At 53.7% G+C, this 10,073-nt stretch overlaps 1 protein-coding gene across 3 annotated transcripts; it reads left to right on the forward strand.

The window, feature by feature from the left end:
* Positions 1 to 736: 736 nt before the first annotated feature.
* Positions 737 to 9,028, forward strand: KCND1 (potassium voltage-gated channel subfamily D member 1). 3 transcript variants are annotated; one of them, XM_033119900.1, is made up of 7 exons: positions 737 to 1,017; positions 1,835 to 3,580; positions 5,304 to 5,466; positions 5,573 to 5,656; positions 5,742 to 5,840; positions 6,080 to 6,330; positions 7,586 to 9,028. In XM_033119900.1, the coding sequence occupies exons 2-7, from the start codon at positions 2,460 to 2,462 to the stop codon at positions 7,815 to 7,817; spliced, it is 1,950 nt and encodes a 649-aa protein (XP_032975791.1). In that variant the 5' UTR covers positions 737 to 1,017; positions 1,835 to 2,459; the 3' UTR covers positions 7,818 to 9,028. The 3 variants fall into 3 exon arrangements, with proteins under 3 accessions (XP_032975791.1, XP_032975802.1, XP_032975810.1); XM_033119911.1 differs by having other exon boundaries at positions 2,306 to 3,580; XM_033119919.1 differs by having other exon boundaries at positions 2,338 to 3,580.
* Positions 9,029 to 10,073: the final 1,045 nt, after the last annotated feature.

The following is a 10,073-nucleotide window of genomic DNA, read 5'->3' on the forward strand; positions in this document are numbered from 1 at the left end:
AGGCCTCTGTGTGCCATGCCCTGTGCCATCCCCTTTCACATCACTCCAGTTAATGCTCCCAACGACACCATCAAGTTGGGGTAACTCTCCATCTGACAACTGAGGAAACAGTGCAAGTCACTTGCTCAAGGACGTGGCAAGCCAAGTTGGTGGCAAAGCTCAGGTTTGAATCCATCCTTGCCGGAGGCACTTGGTACCCCGTGCGCTTGCCACCTGGAGCAGAGCCCTCTAGGAGAGGAGGCATGATCTGAGGCCCCTAGATGTGGACAGATGAGTGACACTGCCCCAGAGTGGGGCCTGCCTGGGAGAGAACCTGGGATGACGGTGGGGCCTCTCGTGTCCTCATCTGCACTCCTTTTAGCCCCCCCCATTTCACATGCAAACACGGGAGGATGGTGCTCCAGTCCCACAGCAGCAGGCTTGGTTAGAGCTGGGCTCTAACCCACACACCCCAGGGAGCAGCTTTGGGGCCTGGCCGGCTAGAGAAACGCCCCCCACCAATTCCCCCCACCCCCGCCTTCTCTAGCCTTGGGGGGCAGGGAGGGGACACAGCGCTGCATCATTCCCCGTGGCACTCCGCTCTAGGGCCATTAACAGACGCCTCCCCATCGATCGCATCTGCTAAGTGCTGCTGATTCAGACGGGTGGGGGTGGGGGCCCCTAGGGGCAGAGGGGGTAGAAGCTGGGCAGGAAGAGGGGGGAGTCCAGGAAGGAGGTGGGCAGAACTGGCAAAGCTCCCTACCACCCCCATTTTCCAGATGACGCGACTGAGGCCCAACCAGCTTTGTAGGAGGCGGAGTCTCCCCAGGGTCCCTCTCTGGCGGTCCTAGGGGAGGGGGCTCTGGGAGCCACGAGGCCCCTCCCTGCCTCTCTCTCCAACTCCCGGCAAGCTCTGAGGGGCGGGGAGAGAGCCAGAGGAGGAATAGAGCTCAGGCAGCTCTGCAGAGGGGGGCAGGAGCTCCGCTGTTTGGTACCCCCAGCCCCACCGCTGTTGCCGCTGCTGCAGTGGGGACACAGGTGAGGTTGGCCCTGTGGGGAGTGGGAGGGGTTCACCAACATTGCTGTCCTTGCCCTTCCCTGGTCCAGCCCCCACGCCCTATCCCATCCTGGGGACAGTGCCCCAGGGTCCTGCTGGACCTTGTCCTTCCAGAGCCTCCTTCCAGAGACCCAGCCCCCTTCCCTGCCTGTGCTGCCTCTTCTCTCCCAGGCCTGGCTGTAGCTGCTTCTCTTTCTAATCCTGCTGCCGCTGCTGCTGCCGCCGCTGCCTGGCACATACCACCAGCCCCTCGGGGTGTGGTTTCCCCAGACCAGCCCCCAGCAGTGAGACGCAGCCTTATCCACCCCCCGCAGCCTCTTGCAAGGCCCAGCAGCCCCCCTTCCCGGAGACACACCCAACTCCCAACACCCCACCCCGCTCTCCAACCCATTTTGGGGAGAACACCCTGTTCCTCTTATCTTACTCGTATTTTATCCTTTGGGTACTCTGGGTCTGTGCCCAACTTCCTTCCAATTGAGCCCTAGCCCCGCGAAACTCCCCAGCCCCCTTCCTGTCCCTGGAACTCTTGAGAGGGCAGACCAGGCTTTCTCAGCCCCCCTAGCTATCCCTCTCCCCAGACACCTCTCAGTCCCTGAAAAATAACCTAGCCCCATATCTACCCCTATAGATACCTCACTGCCTTCTCCAGCTGCACTAGGGGCCCCACCTCCTTCCTTCCCCAGAACTCCTGTAGAATGTAGACACCCCCCCTCAGGCTATTCTTGGCAGCTCCAGGCACTCCCAAGACACCTCTCAGCCTCTTTACAACCTCCTGACTCTATGACACCCCTTTCCTAGGTCTCCGAGGGGACTCCAACCCCGTTATCTTTTCCCCAAAAGTCTTGAGGGTATGGACAACCCTCCTCACCTTTTTCCGCCCCTCTAGAACCCCCCACCAGACACCCTCAGCCTCTTTCAAACACTTCTGGTCCCATTTCTATCCCTCTGCTGCCCCAATCCCCCCTCCAACCCCGCTAAGGGGTTCTAGTACCTTCTTCCTTCCCTTAGAAGTCTCAAGAGTGTGGATCCTGCCCCAGTGTTTTTTGCCCCCACTTGACAACCCCCCCCCCAGACATCTCTCAGGCACATGCTGACTCCTCAGGAATCTTCTTAGTCTCTAAACACTCCATCAGATCCTTCTCGGCCCGTCTGGAAGCCCCTTTTCTGCTCCTCTCCATATCCCCTAGCCCCTTCTCAGTTCCTCAAGACATCGGCCAGGTCCCTCCCAGACCCTCTAGATGCCTCCCAAGCCCCTGCCCCTGTCTCTAGTTCCTCCTCCAGGTTCCTCTTGGCCTCTCTAGACTCCCCCTGTTTCCTTGTGCGAGTGGCCCAGGGCCTCTCCAAGCCCCCACCATCCTGGAGACAGCCACATTCTCCTAAAGGCCACCCCCCAAGTGTCCAAAGGCCTGGGGCTCCCGGCAGGATGGCGGCAGGCGTGGCCACGTGGCTGCCTTTTGCGCGGGCAGCCGCGGTGGGCTGGCTGCCCCTGGCCCAGCAGCCCCTGCCCCCAGCGCCGGGGGTGAAGGCTTCTCGAGCAGATGAGGTTCTGGTGGTAAATGTGAGCGGACGGCGCTTTGAGACCTGGAAGAACACGCTGGACCGCTACCCAGACACACTGCTGGGCAGTTCCGAGAAGGAATTCTTCTACGATGCCGACTCGGGCGAGTACTTTTTCGATCGCGACCCGGACATGTTCCGGCATGTGCTCAACTTCTACCGCACGGGCCGCCTGCACTGCCCGCGGCAGGAGTGCATCCAAGCCTTCGACGAAGAGCTGGCCTTCTACGGCCTAGTGCCTGAGCTTGTCGGCGACTGCTGCCTGGAAGAGTACCGGGACCGCAAGAAGGAGAACGCCGAGCGCCTGGCGGAAGATGAGGAGGCCGAGCAGGCTGGGGAAGGGCCAGCCTTGCCGGCCGGGAGCTCCTTGCGCCAGCAGCTCTGGCGGGCCTTCGAGAACCCACACACGAGCACCGCGGCCCTGGTCTTCTACTACGTGACCGGCTTTTTCATCGCCGTGTCGGTCATCGCTAACGTGGTGGAGACCATCCCGTGCCGCGGCTCCGCGCGTCTGCCTTCCAAGGAGGTGCCCTGTGGCGACCGCTTCCCGATGGCCTTTTTCTGCATGGACACGGCCTGTGTGCTCATATTCACGGGTGAATACCTCCTGCGGCTGTTTGCCGCCCCCAGCCGCTGCCGCTTTCTGAGGAGTGTAATGAGTCTCATAGACGTGGTGGCCATCATGCCCTACTACATCGGGCTTTTCGTGGCCAAGGGCGACGATGTCTCAGGCGCTTTTGTCACCCTGCGTGTGTTCCGGGTGTTCCGTATCTTCAAGTTCTCCCGGCACTCACAGGGCTTGCGGATTCTGGGCTACACACTCAAGAGCTGTGCCTCTGAGCTGGGCTTTCTCCTCTTTTCCCTTACCATGGCTATCATCATCTTTGCCACTGTCATGTTTTATGCTGAGAAGAGCACAAACAAGACCAACTTCACTAGCATCCCGGCGGCCTTCTGGTATACCATCGTCACCATGACCACACTGGGGTGAGTGCAGACCCTGTGTCAGGAGCTGCCCGGTCAATCCGTAACACTTCCCTTTCCTGTAAACATGAGAAGGTGAGGTAAATGATCTCTTTCCCTCTCTATACAAACTTCAGATTGCTCTTCTGTAAAAACTGAGGGAGTTGGACTAAGCTTCAAATCCTGCCCAACTCTGACAGTGCCTTGATTTTCTAGGTCAGGAGACTTGGGTTCAAGGATTGTCTTAGTTGTACTCTTTTTGTTGACCTTGTTTTCTTGGGGCCTGTTTCCCCCTCTGTAAAATAAGAAATGATGATCCCTTTTGAGGGCTTCAGTGACATTGTGGCTATAAAAGTTCTCTGAAAGTTTCTGGTGCAGGATAAATAGGTACTGACTTTCTATCACCCCCTTTTCCATCTTGAGGACCTATGGCTCTCAACCCTCTAGAATCGTCTGCTCTCAACCCTCTAGGGTCACTACCTCTGTGGCTTTCTGATTCCTTGGTGTTCCCCAGAACAAGATATTTTCAGCATCATTGTTTTAAATTCCAGTCCTTAAGAGGAAATGGTTGGGATAAAAGCAGCAAATGGAATCACCAAACTCAGGTTGTTCTTAAAGAGTTGGGCCGAGGGCCGAGACTGTAGTCCTTTTCTAAATTTCCATCACTGGAAATAGGTATACAGTTGCTTTTCAGTATCTGTTGAATGGATGAATTGGGCTTGCTCTATTCCTTACTAGAGGTACAGAAAAATTGATTGGAGGTGTCTAAGGAGTAGAAATTAATTCTGGTTGGAGGTTCAGGATTCAGTCGACAAACAAATATTGAGCCTGAGAATGGGTTGGAACTGGGTATTTTGATGCCTTTTACCCTATTCAATCTTCACAGCAACCCTGGGAGGGCGGGTAGCTGCCTGTGTCTCCTTGTTGAGGAGAGTCTGAGATGACACATCACAGAGCCAGAAATGGCCAAGTTGGAGAGACTTTTAAATGAGTTAAAAAAAAAAAAAGAAAGAAAGAAATAAACAGCCCTCCCATCCTGGGGAGGAGGGAGGTGCAGCTTGAGCAAAAGCCTGGAGACTTAAGACTACAGAGGCTGCACTTTTGTGGAGGGGATCTGATTGGTCCTATGTTTAGGACAAAAGTATGCTGTGTGATCGTGAGCAAGTCAGTTATGGAACCTCCCTGAGCTTTGGTTTTCACTGCCTCTGTGAAATAAGGTGGTAAGATTGGCTCTGATCCATCTCCATAGGAGGGGGGTTGACGTAGAGAAAGGGAAGGGGGAGTTTCAAGGCTCCCCACTATTTTTTCATTTGAGGACAGTTTCAAGGCTTCCCCTGGGAGAATAAGAATGGGTCCTACCTAGAGAAAGTAGGACAGACGCAAGCAAAACCAACAGAGCATTGCTCCCAGGACAGAGCCCCTCATCTGGCTTGCGGTGGTGGAACTCTTTCCCCAGGAGGCTATGTTTACTGCCTGTGATTTCCTCCTTCTCCCCTATGCTTGGTATTAATATATTTCCAGGTGACTCAGATGCCTGGTGTGCAGCTCAGATAGGGGCAGCGGATTGTAGGGGCTGAGGGCCCGTTTCTCATTTGACCCCCACTGGTGGCCAGAAAGGTCATTCCTCACATTTTGCAGAGCAAGAAACAGGCTCAGAGAGTTGGAGTGCCTGGCCAGGGTCACAGAGTGGGGGACTGAGGGATGGGTGGTCACTCTTCTTGACCTTGGCTTACCTCCTCTGCCCCAGCTATGGAGACATGGTACCCAGCACCATTGCTGGCAAGATTTTTGGATCCATCTGCTCACTCAGTGGTGTCTTGGTCATTGCCTTGCCTGTGCCGGTCATTGTGTCCAACTTCAGCCGCATCTACCACCAGAACCAGCGTGCTGACAAGCGCCGAGCACAGCAGGTAGCTGCTCCTTCCATCTGAGCACCTCCCGGTCCTCCTACCCCCAGCCAGTCCATCACCTCTTGTGTTTACCCACCTGACCTTTTCTGTCCTTCTCTCTCTGTAGAAGGTACGCTTGGCAAGGATCCGGTTGGCAAAGAGTGGTACCACAAATGCCTTCTTGCAGTACAAGCAGAACGGGGGCCTTGAGGTGGGTAGGGCCCAGATTGGGGTTGGGCCTGAGCAGTGATGGGAGGCAGAAGGTGCTGACTTCATCTCTGCTCCGTCTACTCCAGGACAGTGGCAGTGGGGAGGAACAGGCGCTGTGTGTCAGGAACCGTTCTGCTTTTGAGCAGCAACATCACCACTTGCTGCACTGTCTAGAGAAGACAACGGTGAGGCCCCCTTCCACCAAGCCAGCTCCCTCCGGGGGAGGAGAGGCTCACTACTAATTGTGGAAATCTCAGACTTTCCTTCCTGGAAGGGGCCCCAACAGAGCTGAACCTTGAAGGGTAGACAAGGGAAGGGAAGAGAGAACGACTCCCAGAAAGGAAGGAACGGTCTAAGCAAAGGCCTGCGGGTAGGGGCAGCTCCTTTGTAGTGACTTGTGACCATGCCTCCCTTCTTCCCATAGTGCCATGAGTTCACAGACGAGCTAACCTTCAGCGAGGCCCTGGGTGCTGTCTCGTTGGGTGGCCGCACCAGCCGCAGCACCTCTGTGTCCTCCCAGCCAGTGGGGGCTGGCAGCCTGCTATCCTCTTGCTGCCCCCGCAGGGCCAAGCGCCGTGCCATCCGCCTTGCCAACTCCACTGCCTCGGTCAGCCGTGGCAGCATGCAGGAGCTGGACACACTGGCAGGGCTGCGGAGGAGCCCCGTGCCTCAGAGGTAAGCACTCCCCACCAGCTGGCCACCCCTGGGGAAGCTCAGAGCTTGGACCAGAGGGTCTGAGATTTCATGACTCCAGGCCTAGCAAGTCAAATTCGAGCCCAAACTCTCCCATCCTGGGAGCTTGGGCTCATCTTGTCCGGAACTCCTCGTTCTTTATTTGTTCTTTCAACAAACGTTTATTGAGCACCTACTATATGCCAGGCACAGTTTTAGGCACTTTGGAATTCAGTTTAGGAGTTTAGGAATTTCGTTCACCTTAGGCAGTGAATAGAACAATGCAGCAATCCCTGACCTTCTGGAACTTATATTCTAGTAGGGTGTCACCATTAATAAACAAACAAATACACAGATGATGTAGTGTGTTAAATGCCAAGGAGGAAAATAAATCAGGATTGGGGGATAGAGAGTGTAGAACAGGGCATGATGTAGTTTTGTGTGGTCAGGGAAGGCTTTGCTGAAGTGACATCTGAGCCAAGACCTGAAGTAAGCTAGGGAGTGAGCCATGTAGATATCTAGAGAAAGAGCTTTCCAGACAGAGCCAAAGCCTGTGCAAAGGCCCTGAGGCAGGAATGGGTCTGTATGTATCTAACCACACACACAGCCAAGAAGCTACTGTGAGTAGAGTGGAATGAGTGAGGGACAGAATGGTAGGAGGTAAAATCAGAAAGGAACAGGGACTAGATTGTGTAGCTCTTACTGTCGACTATTGTGAGGACTTTGAATTGTCAGGAGTAACAACATTTTTTTGGTGTGTGCGCTTGTTACGGTCCAGGCACTATTCTGAGCACTTTGTATCATCTGTTATCTCATTTAATCTCCACAAGCACCCTATGACATAGGAAATGTAGCAGGTCCTTAAATAACGTCATTTTTTTATCATGTTGATGATAAAATGCCTAGGAACATAACCCTTGTTTATATCAGTTAGCCTCTGCTACAACTGGTTTTCTTAAATGTCGTTTCAGTTAAAAATCACAGAACATATTGACCCTGTTAAGTGAGGACCTACCGTATTGTTATCCCCATGCTACAGATGAGAGAAAAGAGAGATTTAGAGTGGTAAGAGTGGGACCAGGATTTGAACCTAGGACTCTCTGACTCCAGAGCCCTTACCCTGTACCACCATAATTGAGGGTGCAGGGGAAGCATTTAGCACAGTGCCAGCGACCCAGTAAGCACTTAATAGATGTCATGATTGCTGTGGCAAGTATTAAGATGACTTTCTAAGAACCTTCCATCTTTCCATCCACAGCCGTTCAAGCCTCAATGCCAAGCCCCATGGCAGCCTTGACCTGAACTGCGACAGCCGGGACTTCGTGGCTGCCATCATCAGTATACCCACCCCTCCTGCCAACACCCCAGATGAGAGCCGACCTTCCTCCCCTGGTGGCAGTGGTGGTGGCAGGGCCAGCAGCACCCTCAGGAACTCCAGTCTGGGTACCTCTTGCTTCCTCCCTGAGACTGTCAAGATCTCTTCCCTGTGAGGGGTGGACCTGCCCATCCAGAGGGCCCTCTTGATTCTTGAGGGCTCCTTTCCAAAGCCATATTTTGGGGAGGCAGGCAGCAACAGGCCTGGGGACCCCTTCTGCCCCCCACTGAGAACTATGCAATGGAGTTTCATGGAATCACCCACCTTGTGGGGACGTAGCCAGGGAATGGGGCACTTCCCCACCTCAGACAGTTTTCCTGGTGGGAGCTGAATCACTGGGCTTCCTCAGGCTGCTGGCCTCCTTGCCCCAACACACTAGGACCAGGCCCTCTCTCCCAGGGGGCCTTCTGCATGCTCCTCCCCTCGGGCCCTCAGGCTCCCACCTGATATCTGAGCTCTGGCCTGAGACGAAGAGGTGAGACTTCCTCTTCTCTCTGGCTGGGCTGTGGCGATTTGGGGGTTCAGAGAAGAGAAACATCACCTCTGATCTGGTCCCTAGGAGAGGTCCCCACCCTTCACCACGCCCAACAACTCCCAGATTCTGAAGCTTGGAATGCAACCACAGGCTTCATGGGCTGTGGCCTCAGCAGTGACCTGCCACCCCCAGGCCTTGGCTCAGGGTCAGGCTGCCTCTCCTAACACACACAAAGATAGCACAAACACTACACCCTTCCCTGGCTGCTGGAAATGGGTCCCCACAACCCTGTCCTCCGCTGGGCCCCCAGCAAACTCTAGCAATAGCAGCTGCTGCCATGACATTATGCAAAGCCTCTGCCCAGTTTGCTGCAGTATATACATCTGCCCTAATCAGAGGGGCCACCTCTAATACTCCTCCTTGTCTCTGCTCCTCTGGTTTGCTTCCTTCCTGGGTTGGGCTGGAGTCTGGACTGGGTGAGATAAGCACCTGGCAGCCAGCAAGGGCTGGGCTGGCTTTGGAGCTCATGGGCTGATTCCTTGTTCTTGGGCAGGAGTCCAGAACGCTGAAGCCTGGGTTGTTCTTGAACTCTGGGAGTTGTAGGAGGCAGGGGGAGCTTCTTGATCTCCTCCTCCTCTTTCTCCTCCTCCTCCTCGTCCTCTTCCTCCTCCCCCACAATGCCTTTTCACATATCCCTCTCTCTTCTCCCCCTTGGGTCACCTTCCGGAACTCTGTGTGTGCTCTCAGGCTGATATCTGGCATCATCTCAGGTTCTCTGTCCTCAACACTGTCCCTGAGGAGCTGGTGGCTGACAGAGATGTAGTTTCCATCAGTCAATAAAATCTGAGAGGAGAGCTGGGGATGAGCACCTCCTGGCTCTGTGTGTTTGGGGGCTGGGTTGGGCTGATTTCAACTATTAGAAGGGCTGGTGTGGGTAAAGGTATGGGAGATGGGTGGCTGGTGACATGTTCTGGAAGATGGGGATCTAGGAGAAATGAAAAAGGGGCGAGGGGTTGAAGAGTTGAATCTCCAGCCAGTGAGGCAGGTTAGAAGGTCCTGAGATATGTCCCCTTAGACATCATCTGTTCCCACCCCCTCACTCATAAATGGGGAAACTGAGACCCAGAGCAGCACATGCTTGGCTAGGGGAGACTTAAACACAGGCTTCTTGACAGCAAACTATTCTGAATTGAACCCCAATGAAAAGCATCTCTCAATGTGGCAAATTACCCTTCCTTGTGGATGTCCCCTATATGTCGTCTTCTGGGATACTGAGTACACGAGGCTAGTGTGGGAATGAGCTGTGTGGAGCACCACGAAGACAGACCTTGGATTCAGGTCGACCTGGGTTCCAATCCCTGGGAAAGAGAATTACCATATTTTGCCATGTATAATGCACTCCATGTATAATGTGCACCCACGTTTTTGGCCCAAACTTTCAGGGGGGAAAATCTTTTGTTTTATTTTTTTAATTCAAATTTTTATTTGTTTACATTTAGGTACTTGTTTTTTTGTATTATAAAGGAATTTTAGTTTTGTTTTTTCTTAAGATGGGCACAGCTTACAGTGGCCCATGCTGGGATCAAACCGGCAACCTTGGTGTTATCAGCACCAGGCTCTAACCAACTGAGATAACCGGCCACCCCCTAGCATTTATTTTTTAACATATTGTGGTACAAGAAATTTTATGTAACAAATAATTACAAAACACAAGGCACAGATACAAGGCACAAGAAATTTTCCGTACTGGTAACAAATTTATGATGTTTATGCATCCCAGAAGCAGGAGAATGTCACACAAAGAATGAGCTGGAGTTGGCCAGGCAAAAGACGAAAGGATGAAAACGTTTCAGGCAGAGGCAACAGCATGTACAAATGATCCGGAGGTTAGAGTGA

Source organism: Rhinolophus ferrumequinum, chromosome X, assembly GCF_004115265.2.
Source record: "Rhinolophus ferrumequinum isolate MPI-CBG mRhiFer1 chromosome X, mRhiFer1_v1.p, whole genome shotgun sequence".
Lineage (NCBI taxonomy): Eukaryota > Metazoa > Chordata > Mammalia > Chiroptera > Rhinolophidae > Rhinolophus > Rhinolophus ferrumequinum.

Excerpts from the sequence above, each read along its gene's own strand:
- KCND1 (XM_033119900.1), top strand. The coding sequence starts at position 2,460 with ATGGCGGCAGGCGTGGCCACGTGGCTGCCTTTTGCGCGGGCAGCCGCG. Across the intron at positions 3,581-5,303 it reads GTCACCATGACCACACTGGG|CTATGGAGACATGGTACCCA; the intron begins GTGAGTGCAGAC and ends CCTCTGCCCCAG. Across the intron at positions 5,467-5,572 it reads ACAAGCGCCGAGCACAGCAG|AAGGTACGCTTGGCAAGGAT; the intron begins GTAGCTGCTCCT and ends CTCTCTCTGTAG.